This window comes from Protopterus annectens, chromosome 1.part2 (assembly GCF_019279795.1).
Source record: "Protopterus annectens isolate FY-2018-M chromosome 1.part2, PAN1.0, whole genome shotgun sequence".
NCBI classification, from domain to species: domain Eukaryota; kingdom Metazoa; phylum Chordata; order Ceratodontiformes; family Protopteridae; genus Protopterus; species Protopterus annectens.
The window spans coordinates 903,674,778-903,694,551 of NC_056727.1; the positions used below are offsets into that span (position 1 = coordinate 903,674,778).

Consider the following 19,774-nt stretch of genomic DNA (forward strand, 5'->3'; position numbering starts at 1 on the left):
CATATATACAAACAAATACACCATAAGAGATCCCCCCCAGCTAGCTATTAGGTGGGCAAATACCCTAGGAGTACCACAGAGGGGAAGGAGGGTGGGTAATCCTGACTGCAGATGCTATCCTGTTCGGACATCTACATTTATGGTAGGTACAAAACTGTACTATGTCCTTCAAGGATGCATCTGCAGTCCTACAAATGGGTAGAATACCATAGCCAAACTAGGGGGGAGGAAGAAGAAATTATGGTGTAGTTAGGATCCCTTGCAAAACAGCAGTGGCAAACCCTGCTCGGGATCTAGAGTATAAAGGTAAGTTATAATGCTTGGCAAATGTATGCACGGAGGTCCAAGTAGCAGCCTCTATAATGTCCTTGGTAGCCACTCCTCGTAAGAAAGCTGTGGTAGTGGCTGTAGCCCTTGTAGAATGAGGCCTTATGTTCTGTGGAATTTGCTTTCCATGGTAGGAGTAACAGAATCTAATGCAATTTCCTATCCACTTGGAGATTGTCTGTTTGAAATTGCTTTTCCTTCCCTTCCTGTTGCATATGCTACCAGAAGCTGGTCAGTTTTTCTATTGCCCTTGGTTCTGTCCAGGTAGTAGCGTAACTGTCTATGTACATCCAAGGTATGCAGCAGTCTTTCCCCCCTGTTCTGTGGATTGGGAAAGAAGGTAGGTAGGTGGATTGCCTGGTTTAAAGACACTCTGGATACCACCTTAGGCATAAATGTAGGATTAGTTCTCATGGACACTCTATCTTGATGGAAGATTAGGAAGGGTTGTACTGCCATTAAAGCCTGTAGTTCAGAAACCCTTCTTGCTGAGGTAATTGCCAGCAGGAAAGCAGTGTGTCAGGATAGGTGTTGAAGATCGTCTGTTGCTGCTGGTGCGAAAGGGGAAGTGTCAATTTTTCTAGTACAAAGTTCAAGTCCCATGCTGGCAATGGTGGTTTCCTAGGAGGTTTTACATTCTTAATTCCTCTCAGAAACTGCCTGAGTAGAGGATGTGAAAAGACAGGTGGATCGAAGCTGTATTCTGCAGAAATAGCTGATGCATGTATTTTGATGGAGGAATAGGACAGGCCTGTATGGAATAGCTCTGCCAAATACTCCAGGATGTTGGCAATGTCTACCTTTGACACATCTTTGCCCCTCTCGGTACTCCAAATGAGAAACCTTTTCCATTTTCCTGCATAGTTCCTTCTTGTTGAGGGCCTGCGGGCCTCTAGGATAATGTCTTTAACCCTTTGGGATAAATCTAGGTTAGCTGCTCTTATGTAATGTTCCAGGCAGTCAGTTGCAGAGTTTTCAGGTTTGGATGCAGGATGTTGTAGTCGCTCTGAGTTAACATCAAGGGAATCAGGGGCAGTGTCCACATTCTCTCCCGGGACATGCTCCTTAGTAATGGGTACCAATGTTGTCTTGGCCAATCTGGAGCTATCAAAATTATCCTTGGACGTTCCTCTTTGATTTTCAATAGCACCTTGTGCATCAAAGGAAGAGGTGGGAAAGCATATGCTGTCAGGCCTTTCCAACTGAAGGATAGAGAGTCCACCTTCCAAGCAAGTGGGTGGTATGTCCTTGTGCAAAATTTCTTGAGCTGGTGATTGAGTGGGGATGCGAATAGGTCTATTTGTGGCAATCCCCATTTCTTTGTGATGGCCTTGAAGATGTCCGGGTGTAGCATCCATTCGTGAGCATCCGAGGTAGTTCTGCTTAATATGTCTGCTAGGATGTTTTCTTTTCCCGGTACAAAAATTGCTTGTAACTGAATGTTGTAACTCAGAGCCATATTCCATAGGTCCAGGGCCATTCGGCATAGAGGGTATGAATGAGTGCCTCCCTGTTTGTTGATGTACCACATGACTGTGGTGTTGTCTGTCCTTATCAACTGGCCTTCTTGGAGGAATGGTCTGAAATTCTGGATTGCTAGTTGTACTGCCAGCATTTCTTTTTGATTTATGTGCAGGTGCAGCTGCTTTGGAGTCCATAAGCCTTGTATGCACTTGTCCAGCATGTGGGCCCCCCAACCGAGGTCTGAGGCGTCCGTTGTGATGGTTTGGCTTGGTTGAATCCTGTGGAAGGGTAAACCTGGGTTTGACTGGCATATCTGAGCCCACCATAGGAACTCTTGTTTCAGGCATGGAATTAGTGGTATTTCGGTTTCTAAGCTGTGCCTGTGTTGAGACCATAAATTCTTTAGGTACCACTGTAGCTTTCTCATATGTAGTCTGGCATGGGGGACCAGGATTATGCAAGATGCCATGAAGCCCAAGGCCTGCAGTACTTTCCTTGCTGTTAGTTTGCTCTGCCTTGTTAATGCCAAGTAGAGAGGAAGTTGTTCTTGTTTTTCTGCAGTTAGGAATGCCATCTGTTTGACTGTGTCCAATTCTGCACCTAAGAAGGTTATTGTTTGGGATGGTATCAGTCTTGACTTTGTTATATTGACTGTGTATCCCAGGGCCTGTAGTAAGCAAATGACTCTTTGAAAGTGTTCTGTTAGCTTGTTTTTGTTGTCCGCTTGTATCAGGCAGTCGTCCAGGTATGGATAAATTTGGATTCCCTGAAGCCTGCAGTGAGCGATTACTGATGCCAGGCATTTCGTGAACACTCTGGGCACAGTAGATAAGCCAAAGGGCAATGCTGAGAATTGATAATGCTCTGATCCTGTAAGAAATCTGAGGTATCTTCTGCAATTTGGTCGTATGGGGACGTGCAGGTATGCCTCCTTGAGATCTAGAGTCACCAGCCAATACTCCTTGCCCAGCATGGGAAGAAGTTGCTGTAGGGTCAGCATTTTGAATTTTGGAACAATGATGAATGTGTTTAAAGCGGACAGGTCGAGAATAGGCCTCCAATTTTTCTCTTTTCTTGGTACTAGGAAGAGTCTGGAGTAAAATCCCTTGCCTTGTTCCATAGGTGGTACCTTTTCCACAGCTCTCATCCTTGCTAATTGAGCTATTTGTTTTAGAGCTTCTGTCTTTTGATTTGGTGGTAGGTTTGGCATTCCTCTCTTTCCTGGTAAAGTGTGGAAATGAAACCTGTAGCCTTGGTCTATAGTTTGCAAAATCCCCTTGTCTCTTGTGATATAGTGCCAGTTTTTTGAAAATAATGCTAACTTTCCGCCTAAGGGTGCTTCTATTTGTTCCCTGGTAGGCGGTGTCAAAACCAAGTCACTGTGATTGTCCTGTTGCAGTGGTAGTGGTTGTGTCTGTGCCTCGTTGGTTGTTACCTTGCCACTGGCGTCCCCTGTAGGCACCTCCTCTGGATTGATTTCTGCCTCTTGAACGCCTATTCCTGCCTCTCTGAATTTTAGAGAAGTCTGGAAAGGACCAATTTTTGGAAGGCCAGTTCCTGCTAAACCTTGGAGGCTGAACCTGCAAGAAATCTTTCACTGTTTGTACAGATTTTGCCTTCTCTTCCATTTTCTTCAGTACCTGTTGGGCAGGAGAACCAAATAAACTGACCTTATCCATAGGAGCATCTAATAGCTTTGCTTTAACATGATCCGGCAAGACCTGTTCTTTCAACCATGCATGCCTTCTTATAACTGTGCCAGTCATGGCTGATCTAAATGAAGCCTCCAGTGCATCATAGCCACATTTTAAGGAATGGTTACTAACCTGTTGAATGCTATTTACCATTTCTAGAACATATTTCTTATCTAAAGAATCATCCGAAGGCAGTTTCTTAGTTAACTGATCAAGCATAAACTCTTGGTATTGGATCATATGAAACTGACAGTTCAATGCTCTAGCTGAGAGAGTAGCAGAGGTGCATACTTTTTTACCCCATCTCTCTAAGGACCTGGATTCCCTTTCAGAAGGGAGAGGGTTTTTAGCTGAGGTCGAAGCTACTGCCTTAGGCCCCTGGGAAATAGTCTCAGGATCTGCGAAAGGAGCCTTGTATAAATGGTGAGGAGTGTCCGGGACCCTGTAGAACCTATCGGGCTTAGCAGGGGCTGGAGGTAAAGTATCAGGAGCAGTGCAAGCATCATTAAAAGCATCATCCACAACAGGAAGAACTGGAGGTATAGCTAAAGGACTATGTTGTGGTAAGTGTAAAAAGGTCCTAAGCCTTTTCCTTGAATCTGAGAAATCTTGTCCCTGCCATTGGAATTGCTCTCTCATGGCATGTAAAGTTTCCCCAAAAGAGAATTCCTCTGGTGGAGAAGCAGAAGGAATCGATTCTTCAGCATCGGAATCTTCATAAGTAGAAAAAGGAGCCTCTGGATGGTCTGTATTGTCTGAATCATCAGAAGAGTCATCTGAGGACACTGGCTCAGGGGGCTCTGCTCTAGATCCTCTGCCAGAGTAAGCATTTGGGAACTGGGACTGTGAGTAGGGGGCTTAACAGGCACAGACTTAGAAGTTTTGGCTGCTTTGGCCCTGGCAAAGGCCTTTATAGACATTAGGCTGCAGGAGGCCTAGCAGCACCACGTGCTGGGGTAGAAACATCCAAAGGGATGGTGTCCGATAAATCTTGTGAAACCACAGTAGTAGGTAAAACTTCAGAGGCCGATTCAGCAAGGGTAGAAGGGGCCTCGGTAGTAGTCATGGATTCGGCTGAAGATTGAACCGTTTGCTCGGTTTCGGCCGAAACCGAGACACTCGCGGTTTGCTTAACCGTGGTTTCGGCCGAAACCGCGGACCGCGAGTGTCGGTCCTTTTCTTTGTGTTTCTTAACAATTTGAGTAGTCGGAGGATCCGACGGCATTATGTACGCAAAATCTGAGCCGAAAAACTATTCAGCAAACTCCGACCGACGTCTAAGCGTTCGTCGGTTGAAAGAAGCACAGGCTAAACAAGCTGCTACGTCGTGGTCTGGGCCTAAACAAGGTAAGCAGTAAGAGTGGAAATCTTTATGAGGTATTTGTTTCCCACAAGTTAAACAGTTATTCACTTTTTCTGACATCGGCTGAGGCAAGAAAGAGTCCCCAACGGGTACTTAGCTTTAGAAGTCTTGAAGTAGTATTCGTAGTAGTAATCTCTGGATCTGACCGACCGGCACTTGCGAACAGCTTCTGCTTGGCCACGCGGCAAGAAAGACTGAGGAAAATGGCGTCGGCTGATGCCTTTATACCCGAAGAACTGCAGCTATGACGTCGGGTGAAGTGCGACACCAGCCGAGGCCAGACCCAGACTTTGGAATCCGGCCGACCGAAGGGCTGCCTGACGACAGGACAACCCATTTGTAAGGACTGCAGATGCATCCTTGAAGGACATCCACTTAATTCTCAGACAGATAAATACAGTATGTGAGAGATGTTACACATTGACACTAGACGCCAGACTCGCATACAGACACAAAAAGCAACAAACAGGTCATCAGCGACTCACACTCACTCATCACACCCACAAAGGACCACACACATAGATCCACATATACAGAGGTGCTCACACATAACTGACCAAAACCTCAAAGGCCTCTCAAGCCCAGTCCTCAGAAACTCTGCAAGCACACAAACAAGACAATTTCCATCACAACACAAAGCTGCATCTCATGGTATCTCAACTACAAAGCCCATAAGGTGAAATACTCCACAACCCAATATTCTGGTCAAAGCAGAATCCATTGTGAGAAACACTGATGTCCCCCTTACCAGGCTGTATAAGGGGAAGGTTACAGTTAATTGTTTGTCAGGGGCTGGGATCCCCCAGATCATGCAAGCACTCAGATAACTTACTCCTGGGTAACAGTATGACTCACAGTCCACTGTGAGCATGAATAACTAGACATGTACCTCCTTGGACTATAGGGAGAGAGACATAATTGAGCTTTCAGAATGGGTCACAGGTAGGTATGAGCCTAGCAATGAGCATTCTTCTGTCTCCAAGGATGAAGCCACAATTCCATCAGGAAATGACTGACTTTAGCAACTGGCTTAGCTACTGGTGCCATTCCAAAGGGGTCCTATACTTGCCAGCCTGGGAGGACATAGCTGACAGGCCACACTGCTTTGCAGGGATGGTCTTCATCCATCACCTCTAGGCTTTTGGATATGGCCAAAACATTATCCATCCCTAAAGTACCTTTTTTAGGCACTGCCAAACATACAAACCTTCCAACATAACAAAAGCTACTCGGGACAAGCTAAAGGTGTTACTGCTCAGTGCAAGGAGTCTCAACAGGAAAGTGCCTGCCCTAGAAGTTCTTCTCACTTTGGAGAAAGCTGACATCTGTGCAGTTACTGAAACATGATTCAAACCCACAAAAAGCACTCTGACAGTACACTGCTACAATGCCTTTCATACACTCCAACCACTCACAGAATACAAAAGAGCAAAAGGGGGAGGTTTACTTACAGACAAAGAATAAGTACACCTCAAGGCTGGTCAAACAATATGACATGCTTGGACTATTTCATGTCCAGCTAACCATGGCAAAATCCATTATCGTATTCTTGCTAGCTACAGGTCCCTCACCATGAACCAGGAAACATATACATCGTACCTGAAATTACTAGAACTACTCACTATCCAGCCCAGTAATATACTCATGGGTGACTAACTACCCCCTCCATTAACTGGGAGGCATACACAATCAGTAACATGCAGGCTCAAAGTTTTCTTGACTTTGTAAATTCAAATGTCCTGGATCAGCTAGTCTGCACTCCCACTAGGGGATACAAATACCCTAGATCTGGTACTCACAAATATGGGAGATCACTGCACCCCCCCCCCCCCCAATGTGATGTCCTCAGTAGTAAGATCAGCTCACAAAGTGGTCACCCTTGAAATAAAGGTAAAACTAGCTTCCTCACCTAACCTCAAAAATTAAGAACTTCTCTAAGTTAAGGTTGGGAGGGTGGCCTAATGGTTAAGGTGTTTGCCTTACAAACACAAGGTACAGGGTTTGAATCTCATAGGGGATAATTGGCTAAGCTTAAAATGGCTCGCAAGGGCAGTTAGCCTAGTACTAACCTATGAACCTATTAATTTACCCTCTATTAGGAGGCAGCTTAGCTAGTTTCTGAGCTCCCGCAAATCCAGAAAACAAAGAAACCTACGCAGAGGCATGCACAAAAACTCTATACAACCATATAAACAACTAAACAGAAATGGCAGTACCAGACTGAAATAAACCCAGGTCAAACCACAAAACCAAGCCACCTTTGGTGGACCCCTGGTATTAATCTGTTACATAACAAAAGAAAGAAAATCCTGTTGAGAAGTAAGAGGGAACGTATAGAACAGAGCAAAAAAAATCCCTCATCAGTCTAAACAAGCAAATCATGGAACTAGTCAAGTCTCTGAGTACAAATTTTGAGGTAAAAGTAGCCTCCAAAACTAAGGATAACCATAAGCCATTTTTTAGTTATGTCTGCAAGTTTAAGGGCAACATTCAACAATGTGCAGAATTAGCTGTAGATGGCATCACCAATACTCAGCCAGATGATGCAGCAAATCTGCTGGCTGACAAATTCAGCTGAAATGTTACCTCCCCATCATCCTCCAGTTCTCCCCCAAGAAATACCCTTCACTACTCCACTGCCAATTATCACCAAAGGGCACTATGCCACTGTACTCTTTAAAGCTAAAAACACAGCTTCATTGGGGGCCTGACAATATACTAGGTTACCTCTTAAACAGCTTTTATCAGGACTCATCAGGCTGAGTAGTATCTCTATTCATTCACAAGACTCCGGACTGGCTTTGCCCCGATCCCACTACATAAAGGGGGACCATCTACTGCCCAGTGCAAGGCCGTGAGAATAATAATAACAGACCTGATAAATAATGCCACAGGAAACCTCCAAAACACTGGATCTGACCAATTCAGCTTTGTCAAGGGCAGGTCATGCCTACTGAATCGGGTGGATGTCTTTGAGAAAGAAACTAAGGCCATGGATGAGGGCAAAACAGTAGATACTCCCTACATCGACCTGGACAAGGTATGTGACACAATTCCCCACTCAATTATTATAACAAAAACTCACAAAACTTGGCATAAATCCCTACATCACTAAATGGACAGCCAAAGAACAGGACACATGTGGTTATAAAGTGGGTGAATCCAGATCCAGCAAGAGGCCAGTTACTACTGGTGCCACAGGGCTCAGTGCTGGAACCACTCCTGTTTGGAGTACAATTTTCTGAAGTCAAAACTAAAGTAGAAGGCCTCTGGATGACAACAAGTTTGCCAAGTAAGACATTAAAAAAAAATGACACTGCTAACCACATATGGCACCCTACATCCCTGCAGGGACTGAGAATTTACAAAAGTACATACTTACAATTGTCAAATGAAGCCCCTACTTCAAAAAACACAGACCTTCCTCTTGAGCAATGAAAGACCTCTCATCTGTCCTGTAGGGAGATTCCTTCTTTAGTTAGGTGCAGGATTTGAACGCATTTCTAAAACTATCAAGAACTCCAGAAGAAAAATAAAGCAGGCAAATACAGGACCAAATACTATCATAATAAAAAAGATGAAAGAAAAAGATGCAGTCAAGTCTACTAGCTGGTGGAGAGGAAGAATCCACCCACACAATCCAGCAAGAAGGGTCCACAAAGTCAGAAATTCCACTCCTCAAGTGACATACTTCCAACATTAGACCAGGCCTTTCCACTGCTTTTTTTCTTCGTTTCTGATGACTCATTTTAGATGTATTAATGACCACATTCCCTTATTCCCTCCATGATTGTCAGCACTTTCCACATCTGTGTTGAGCTTTACATATCCCTTTCAAGATGGATCAGACTACAGGTAACTCAAAATCAGTGAAAGACAAGAAAACAATCATACTCTTAAGAAGAAAGGCAAAAGACCCAAACAAAAGCATTTACTTCTGTTGTTAAGAGTGGTCCACATTTACAAAAACTGAAGCAAGCCATTTCTAAAATTCTTATTTTTATCTGGCTCACCTCAACCATACTTTTGATAGTAAGTGTAGCCTGGATATCACTTCAGACATCATAAACAAGAAATGGTTAATGACAGAAAACATTAAGGTGTCCAGCAAGTTAAGTGAAGTATTCTTTCTTTCTAGCTTTCATCAGAAAACCTATGGTCATGATTACATACAGCAGGAAGATGCCCTGGCTGTTCCATTACTTGTGCTCACTAAAATGCCACTGAATCATAAGCCAGTGGTCACCTTCACTTTTCCTTAAAAATGTGTTGCAACGATTCCCCTATTCTGTCTTTAGTTTCCACATCACAAAAATATGAAACAGCCAGCATTTTTCTTAAACTACAGCACAAGCATAGTTTCAGCCAGGATAAAAACATTTTTGTAATCAATCACAGAGAATGCTTACCCTGGATGCTCAGCATCTGACCCAGTTTCAGAGCAGCTCCTCGAACCTTGCACAGTGTCCGTACTATTCTCTCTGCATTTGCTTCAGACAGAAATGGGCTAGAGTCTAAAATAGCTTTTCCTTGTAAATGAAAAGAAATATTAATTTAATGTTTTGAAAACATAACTTGTAATTAATGAAATTAAATACAATTTCCTACTAGCACATACGTGCACATATATAAAACAATCACACATACACCATATGCTACTATACTGCAGACAAACAAGAAATGTCATCATCTTTAAGATCAAATATTAAGCTACAGGAAAGTGTCTCTCACTGACTGGAAGCAGATAAATATCCCTCAATAAAACTGGGAGAAAAACTGGAAATGAATAACCTACTAAGTCTGACCTCAGTGGAGAAGTGGTACAAACTGTTGTAAAAAGAACAGCTATGGAAGGCATTCACTGTAACAACAGACCTTTGACAGATGGATTAATGCAGCTCTATAGTCCCAATACTTTTCCTTCACTTATGTCAGACAGTAGCCTGCCCCCCCCACTCCATTATATATGTACCCCCTTAGCTCAAGGCAACAAGAACCTCTATTTTAAAGTGTCTTTTGAAAAGCTATCATGTAAGTTTTCAAGAAATCTTGTATTACATCAAGCCATTCCTTTCTAGCAAGAACTTAACCATAGACTATTCACTGCAGAATAGAAGCTTTCTAACTGAACTATACATTTAATCAGTTAGTGCATATAATATGTACAGAATTAAGGCACATGTAATTGCTTTCAGTAGAGCTGACGCAGAGATGCTGTGAATGAAACCACTTTCAGTCACACACATACCAACCACACAGGGTCTAGTGCGTTTCATAAACTGTTAGCTCCTGTCAAAAAAATGCCTTGAAAGGACTGGAATCTCCTGTGAAAGTCTGCCATGTGGTACAAATAGGAAGGCTGAATCAGAAATAAGTGAGAGACTCAGGGGATCTAAACCAAATGCAGAAGGAGAAGCTAGTTTAAACACCCACCAATGCCAATTCATAACAGGACATATCTCTGAATTACAAGTATTGTGGCCTTTGTTATTGAAAATTTTGCTTCAATTAATGTCACGCTTCTGTGGCCTGGCTCCATATTATACGGATAATTTTAATGAATGTTCGGTAATTAGACTGGTCTGGCTGATGACAAAATGACACCAAAGTAGCAGGAAAGGCTGGTGGTACTGAAAAATATCAAACATCCTGGAAATCAGCGTGTGTATGTGTGTGAACGTGTATAAAGCATGTTAGAATGGCACTGCAAAGAACTGTGTGGTGAGAAGAGGACAGATTCCTGGGAAGCCAGTGGTCAAAAAACTGTTTTCCATCTAACATGAAGTTCATCTGGGTGTGGCAGGTACTGCTTCTAACTCAAAGCACCACTGTCCATTTGTTACATGCTTTAAAGACCAATCCTTGACAGCTATTACCTTAGAATTTTTTTTTTTTTTTTTTTAATTCTGTGACCCACGTTTAAGCAGACAACATTGGGCCCAAGAACCCTGCTGGAGGAGGTAGAAATGAATGAAAGGCTTGCTCTCCTACATCTGAAGGAAAAAGCAGGTATTTACATTATGGAAATGTCACTTGGAAGGTTGACAGACGATTCCTCCAAACACAAAGGGGAAAATGCCATTGTGGAATGATTCAAGATCTATGACAAATGGGTCAATGAAGTAACTCGGCAGGCTAGATGGTCAGGCTGATGTGGCCAAAAATATATAAATTTTTTGGTGCAGTATGGAAGAATAGTGTAGAGGGGCAGTGGGAGGATATATACAGATACAAGCTTCGCCCAGTCCCCCATTAATCGTGCATTTACAGTTACAGTACTGAGAGAACCATGCACAACTGTACTGTTTTTCTTCAAGAAGGATTCTTGCAATGGTACAAATACTAGGTAGAAGCCCAAGCAGTAGGACATCCTTGGCAAGTAGTGACTATGTGGAGAGTTATCCCACAATAACTTTCTAGACTGCCTTTCTAAACATAGCCGGGCCTTAGACACCAGCGAACCCTGCGGTCGCTGGGGGCCCCCTGTTTCTGGGGGCCCTCCAACCACACCAAGTTATGTCATCCTGATATTTTGAAACATGTCTGTCAAACCAACAAAATCTATTACAGCAATCTTGTATACTTGGAAACCAGGTGGATATTTGTATCTGCTATAAAATTCAAAGATATCTTTGGTTATAGTAACAGTGTTTTATCAAGTAACGGGCTTCACAACTTCATAAAATATTTTACCACTGATGTAGTGCCAAAAACCCTACTGGTGGACATTATCTCCACTAAAACTAACAACAAAGCCAGCATTAGATACCTGGAATACCCGTGGCTGCAGGGGGCCCTTTAATTATCCTTGACTGTGTGGGGACTCCACAAAAGCTGCTGTTGGTTGGGGAAAAATGAGGATTAAAAATGTATTAATTTCATGATTATGCTACTTAACCTGAACATGGCTGTGATATGACCCTGCAAGATAAGTATTAGAGAGCTCAACAGCCCAGAGTGACCCATCTCAGTGTGTACCTTGCATTTTAAGAAGAGCTGATGCCTCCAAATCTTTAGGGATGGTTTTCTCTTTCAGGGAGGTTTATAAATACTGGCAGAACACCTAATACTACAACTCTCAACTTTTTTGCTGAAGAATTCAGCTCAATGTTAAAAATAATAGCAGAATAAAGTCCCAAAATCAATTCACTTAAAAAGTTAAGATATTAACTTTTTTTGGACGTTAAGAAGTATAAAAGTCTGATGTCCGGATTTATTGACTCCAGGCAATTCTGAATGATTTACCAGCAAATCAAACTTTTTACAAAGGAAAGAGCAAAATTATGAGCAAAATCAGGGAAGGTCAGTGAGGTAAATAAAAGTGATTTACCCCTGATGCTGTTTGATGAAAGCTAAACAGCAGTCACTGATATGGTGTGGCAGTACCAGTGTTGCACAGTGTATTGCTATTTGCTGAAGTAAGTATAACACTAATATTGCTATGGCTTATGCTTGTGTGTTTGTAAACAATATCACTGATTTTTATCTGTGCACATACCCAGTAACACTAGGAGGACACATATATTCTTCTGGGTATCAGTAAAAAATACAGCTAACAAGTAATTATATTTCAGAAGTAAGGCATAAAATACATCATAAAACATTAAGACCCTTAAATCTTCTAGGAGTCTGGTGGCCCATACTCCCCAGGAAGTATAAATGGATACAGGAGGCTCCCTTAATCACCCTTCACTGTGTGGGGGCCCCCAAAAACTGTTACTGGCTGGTAAAAATGAGGAGAAAACTTGTATTAATTTTCTGATTATGCTCTTTCACCTGAACAGGGCTGTGATATGACCTTGTTAGGATAAAACTGATAATGGCCACTGTTCTCAACTACACTTATTCTAAAGCCAGCCCTGCTTAGATGTGTGTGGACAAAAAACTACTGTAGGTTACGGGTGGAGAGGGGCTGGGGATTGTGTGCTTATTACTTCTTTAATTTTTCATTTACAGTCAAACCTTAGAGGTGTGTACAAGAGTTAAGTATAGCTTATGTGTGGCCTAAGGACAGTGCGGTTATTCTTCATTTTAGTTTTCTGACCGACCTCACAAGTCTACAAAAAAGGTTACTATAACTTCTGTAGAGGCAGTTTACTGTCTAGGATCAATAAAGTAGTATACGTTACTGTAATTATTTTTTTCAATTTCCTCACAATCATACTTCAGACATGTATACTGGTGGCTGCCTTTGGGGGCTGCAGGTGAGGAGTGAGGAGGCATGCTATGCGTATGTATGTCAGCAGTCAGTTGAAATACATGACTGCGGCAATTTGTACCTCTACTTTCAGCCCAATCTAACACCAGTAGGATGCACAGACAGTGACAGTAACTTTCTTTTTGGGGGGGATGTTAGGAAGGCAGGCAGTATTCAATTGGACAGTTCGTTTATTGTGAGGCACTATTTTGTCAGCTTTGAATATTTAGCCTTGGGCACAACTTAATATCTTCCTTGAAAGGCAAAAATAAATAAATAAATAAAATAAGAATGAAATTCTTTTTTTACTCATGATTTTAGTTTAGGCCTCCATTGGATTAAAATGATGGGACAATGCTGTAAAGTGCATCCCAGAACATCTGTAACCCTATGGCTTCTTGGACCCTGGCTTATTTGAGTTATTTCCTAAATGATCACTACTGTGCTGTCCTGGTTAAGAAAGGTGTGTTGAAAGGATGCCAGAAAAATTAAAGTTGAACAGAAACACTGAATTTTAATTTGATCATAATTCCTGTTTATGCAGTCATTGAATGAAAAGGTTGTATAAAAAGGAATAAAAACTTAAAAATGCATTTCTGAGAATATAGGAAATTATGGAGTCTTGAAAAAGCTGAAGAATAAGGAAAATTTTGAGAAAAGAAAGAAAAAAAATAAGTAATGTGCAACATATGGGAAGCCCAACATGGAGGGGAAACAGAGAGGAGGAATGGAGGTGTGTGTGTGTGTGTGTGTGTGTGTGTGTGATGGGTCGAAACAGTAGACCTAGGGTGCATTTCAGTTACATAGAGTTGTTGTGATGTATCATTGTTGCAACTAAATGCCAATAACTGTAAATGTCCCTTTGTGGGATAGGCCAACATAACACTGGATGTCCCTGGGGGCACCCAACTTGACATTTGCTGGGGGCCCCCAAAATGCTAACACCGGACCTGTTTCTAAATCCAGTTGTAACTGTTTCTAGTGTTCTCTGAATGTAGACAAACAAAGCTGATCCACTGTAGCAACCTCCGACAGTCCTTGTTAAGGTTGTAAAAAAATTGTTATAATACATTCACTGACAAAAACAAAAACAATAAATATAAAATTAATTACAAAATCACAATTGGAGTCTTGTGAGCTTTGATGGCAGCTGCGTCTTAATGCTACAGCAAGACCAGGGTTAAATAAATGTATTAGCATTTTAAGCCTTTTGAAAATGAAACATTATGGGTGTTTTTTGTAATTTTATGTTTATTGTTTTTATTTTTGCCAGCTATGTTGTATGGGTTGCCGACAGTGGCGTTGACAGAAAGGCAGGAGTCAGAACTGTAAGTGGCAGAGTTAAAGATTTTAAGATTTGCACTGGGTGTGACAAGGACGGACAGGATTAGGAATCGGCATATTAGAGGGTCAGCTCAGGTTGGACGGTTTGGAGAAAAAGTCAGAGAGGCGAGACTGTATTGGTTTGGACATGTGCTGAGGAGGGATGATGGGTATATTGGGAAAATGATGCTAAGGATGGAGCTGCCAGGTAAGAGGAAGGCCTAAGATAAGGTTTATGGGCGTGGTGAGAGAGGACGTGCAGGCGGTGGTTGAGAGTGAGCAATATGCAGAGGACAGGAAGAAATGGAAATGGATGATCCGCTGTGGCGACCCCCAACGGGAACAGCTGAAAGAAAAGAAGATTTTTGTCAGTGAATGTATTATTATAACAATTTTTTTTACAAGTTATGTTATTGTCATCATTTCATTTTTGATATATATATATATCATCATCATCATCATCTTCTTTCGGCTGTTCCCGTTAGGGGTCGCCACAGCAGATCACCCGTTTCCATTTCTTCCTGTCCTCTGCATCTTGCTCTGTCACATCAACCACCTGCATGTCCTCTCTCACCACATCCATAAACCTTATCTCAGGCCTTCCTCTTTTCCTGTTGCCTGGTAGCTTCATCCTTAGCGTCTTTTTCCCAATATACTCAGCATCCCTCCTCAGCACATGTCCAACCAACGTAATCGTGCCTCTCTGGCTTCGTCTCCAAACTTTCCAACCTGGGCTGACCCTCTAATAAACTTATTCCTAATCCTGTCCACCCTCGTCACACCCAGTGCAAATCTTAACATCTTTAATTCTGCCACATCCAGCTCAAACTCCTGCCTTTTTGTTAATGCCACTGTCTCCAACCCATATAACATAGCTGGTCTCACTACCCTCTTGTAGACCTTCCCTTTCACTCTTACAGGTACTCGTCTGTCACAAATCACTCCTGACACTCTTCTCCACCCACTCCATCCTGCCTGTACTCTCTTCTTCACCTCTCTTCCACACTCACCGTTACTCTGAACTATTAACCCCAAGTATTTAAACCCATCCACCTTCGCCACCTCTACTCCTTGCATCATCACCATTCCTCTATCCTCCCTCTCATTCACACACATATATTCTGTCCTAGTCCTGCTGACCTTCATTCCTCTTCTCTCTAGAGCATATCTCCATCCCTCCAGGGTCTCCTCCACCTGTTCCCTACTCTTACTACAGATCACAATGTCATCTGCAAACATCATAGTCCATGGGGACTCCTGACTGATCTCGTCTGTCAACCTGTCCATCACCATTGCAAATAAGAAAGGGCTCAGAGCTGATCCTTGATGCCTGTCCATCACCACTGCAAATAAGAAAGGGCTCAGAGCTGATCCTTAATGCAACCCCACCTGCACCTTAAACGCATCCGTCAATCCCACCGCAGACCTCACAGCTGTCACACTACCCTCGTGCATGTCCTGTACCACTCTTGCATACTTTTCTGACACTCCTGACTTCCTCATACAATAATACCACAACTCCTCTCTAGGCACCCTGTCATATGCTTTCTCTAAGTCTACAAACACACAATGCAACTCCTTCTGACATTCTCTTTACTTCTCCATCAACACTCTCAGAGCAAAGATCGCATCTGTAGTGCTCTTTCCCGGCATGAAACCATACTGCTGATCACTAATCATCACGTCCCTTCTTAACCTTGCTTCCACTACTCTTTCCCATAACTTCATGCTGTGACTTATCAATTTAATCCCTCTGTAGTTACTACAGCTCTGCACATAAACCTTAATCTTAAAAATCGGTACCAAAACACTTTTTCTCCATTCCTCAGGCATCCTCTCACTTTCCAAGATTTCATTAAACAATCTGGTTAAAAACTCCACTGCCATTTCACCTAAACACCTCCATGCTTCCACATGTATGTCATTTGGACCAACAGCCTTTCCATTCTTCATTCTCTTCATAGCTATCCTTACTTCCTCCTTGCTAATCCATTGCACTTCATGATTCACTATTCCTACATCATCCAACCTTCTCTCCCTCTCATTCTCTTCATTAATCAACCCCTCATAGTACTCTTTCCCATCTCCTCAACACACTCTCCTCGCTTGTGAGTATGTTTCCCTCATTATCCTTTATCACCTTTACCTGCTGCACATCTTTCCTATAAATGTTAATGTAATGTCGGTTTAAATTTCAGTGGGTTAATTGTTTAATTGGAACAATTTAGTGTATTTAAGGGAGGTGTTTTGACTTCAGTAATTGTTCTGATGAAGTCCTGTTCATTCATGGTTACGTTAATCTGGTGCACTTCAGCTGTTCTTCTTCAATTTATTTGTGTGTTTGCAGCTTGGTTATTATGTCTACCCTCAAGAAAGACAAACTCAAAAATAAAACTATACCAAATAACACATGCTGATGCAAAAGATCTGCACATGCTACAAAACCAGCAAGCAAAAACATTCATGCACCATAAAAGAGTGGACTTGTTCTCTATACAACACGTACCTCTCCAACACTCTGCATGATACAGTAAACGGTTAGGAAATGTGTAATTCAGAAACTATACTACTCTCTCAGCAGCCAGAAACAGACTTGGCTAGTTGAGTGAAATGTAAGATGTGTTTTGCAGAAGTGCCTTCATCGCATTAATTGAAAGATCGAACTTGCATATGAAAGCCAGTGCTTCCGTTTAGACAATCCAATACTTGCACTTAATCAGTGCTATCCAATTAAGCAACATTTTGTCATCTTAGAGAAGTACTGCCAAATGAAGCCCAATGCAGAGATGGGGCACCCTTCACAATCAATCAAATCTCAAAAGGAATAAAAGGCTTTGGCTGGCTCACCTTAGTGGAGGCAGGTTGTTTTGCGGGCTAACAGACACTGTTGCAATGCAGTCCCTAGTGAACACATGGAAAAATGCATGGATTTGCTGGGAAGCAGAAGTCTCTCCTACAAGAGTTGCAAGCCTCCGTGGCAGTGAAAGTTAGCCCACAGAAAAGAGCCACTGCATGCTGACCTCTTGAGGAGTGGAGGTGTAAGTAGGTCAAATCCCCCCACCTTCCTTCAGAGCTATCACCAAAATGGGACTGGTTCAACTAACACGAGAAATAAATGCATTTATGTCTAATTTATCATGAGAAAAAAAAAATCACAAAGTGCATGAAATTTAAACTAGTTAATTTAGTCTACATTTTTATGCAAGAGAAGGACACCAACACAGCAGTATAATGAATCAACAATGCAATACAGGCTATTTTTAATCTGTTGACTTGGCAAAGACACCAAGTTTCATCACTCACATTCGTGTTCCTTCTCAGAAAGATTGATAAATATCTGCCAACACTATTTACAAAACAAAGACTACATTAACGGACAGTCAGCACACTTACGTCTGGTTAAAAGCACTGCATTTAAGTTTTAATTCTTTATCAGTTTCCTGTAACATATCAAGGGAACCCCAATGTCTGAGAATGACAAAATAGTACTTTGCAAAGTCACTATTACACAACTGTGGGCAAAACGCATCAAGAAGAGGAAAGGAGACAAACAGGGAGTGGTGTTAGAAAAAGAAAAAACTCATCTGAAAACTATTCATGTGCAGTTAACGCTCCCATTTTAGCAGAGAAGCAGCCAGCTTCGTTAATTAAACAAACTAAATGATAATAGTGATCTAAGCTGGCAAACTATCATAAAAAGACAGAGTTCATGTTCTACTAAGAACACAACAAAAAATGATGGCCAGCTGTTTTTTTTTTTGCAACCGGTGGTGGTGCTGTGGTAGCACTGTCACCTCACAGTAAGTCGTCCGGTTCGATTCTCAGCTAGAGCGTCTTCTGTGTGGAGACATGCGTGAATAGGCGTACCTTCGTTGAAGGTTGTGCGTCAGGGCCGGCAACTCGGCACGTAAAAATCTACTGCCAATCATTAGCGGACCGGAGTTTCTCTGTGGCGACCCCTAACCGGGAAAAGCCGAAAGACACAACAACACTATCAACTGAATGTCTATTAGATTGTTGTGTGAGGTCTCAAGAGTCTGCTAATTTAGATTTTTAAAACTTAGGCAGGCAGGAAGCAACCCTGTCCCCACAACACGCAGCAATGCAGTCTCATTGGACCCGGGGCTGTGCAGCAGTGAATAGCCGGTCAAAGGTCAACACAATCATGAAGAAATATATTCTCCATTTCTTCCCCTGGCTCCTCCTCCACCTCCAGCAGGTATAATATAAATAAAGACAAAGAAAATACATTGCTTTGAGTCACAGACTCATAGTAAAAAGTATGAAGTTAAACTTATGAATCGTTCGTGTCATGATCAGTCAGTGCTGTTTTGAATATCTGTCTTATTGGTGGTGAACGTTAAGCTCTAGGCTACCTAGTGTTGCAAAACAGGGCCACTCAAAGGCATGAGGGACATTTGCATACTCTTTAGTGCTTTTTATGTAGAAAAACAAATATTGGTCGACGCTTTTTATCTCAAAAAGTGAAGTTAACATATCAGTTAAGATGAGCTGTGTACGTTGAGAAATAATGAGGCAATTTATTATGTCTGCATCAGAAGTCTGTGAAGACTTAATTCTACTGCCAGAGTGATGCGGTTCCAGTTTACTGTATATTCCTGAAAAGTTGTCATTGTTTTATGATTGTAAGGTTTCCTGGAAATAAAGTCTGCCTTTTGATCATATGCATTATGCAAATATACTGTGGAATGTCACTTGGAATGCCTTCGTAGCTGTAAATACTGACCACTCAGCCGTCTCTGATTTTGCCTCACTTTAGAGATATGCAAGGACTGAGGTCAGTGACAGAGTTTCATACTTTTGTGTTTCTTCCTTCAGTACAGATACTTCCATCTCCTATGCTTTTATTCTGCCTTTCCACACAAATATAAAGTTTATCCTGCTATCATACCTCTCAACCTCTTAGAGCAAGAAATCTGGACAAAGCCATAAATAAAAGTGGGACAAAGACACAAAAATAAGGACATTTTTTAAATATTGCTCTTACAAACTTAGAAAGATGATAGAACAGGTTTTGCATTAGCATGAATTTTCTGAAGGCTATGAAGACAAACTCAAATGTCTGTCATTTTCTAACTTTTATCTTTAATGATTTGCCATTAATTTGCCAGAAAACCACAATTTTATGAATAACAGACCAAACATAAGAGTCAAAAATCTGGACAGTCTGTGAAAATCTGTACAGTTGAGAGGTACGCCTGCTATAGCTGCATTCCTTTGACAGTTTTCTCTATACACGTTTCTATTACTGTCACAGTAACAATGTGTTTTAACATCAGCAGTGCAAGTTCAGCCAGCCTTTAGCCTTAGATATGGATAATGGAATGAAAAAGCGCACACAAATACGTGTAATTTAAAACTGCATGGGATCAACATATCAGTGAC

The 19,774-nt window shown here is 41.9% G+C and overlaps 1 protein-coding gene across 1 annotated transcript in view; it reads right to left on the reverse strand.

The window, feature by feature from the left end:
• The window catches only part of COQ8A (coenzyme Q8A), a 571,755-nt gene that overhangs the window by 360,977 nt on the left and 191,004 nt on the right, over positions 1 to 19,774 (reverse strand). The window contains exon 6 of the mRNA XM_044059595.1: positions 9,258 to 9,377. Within this exon, the coding sequence (XP_043915530.1) occupies positions 9,258 to 9,377 (120 nt within the window). The remainder of the gene's footprint in view (positions 1 to 9,257; positions 9,378 to 19,774) is intronic.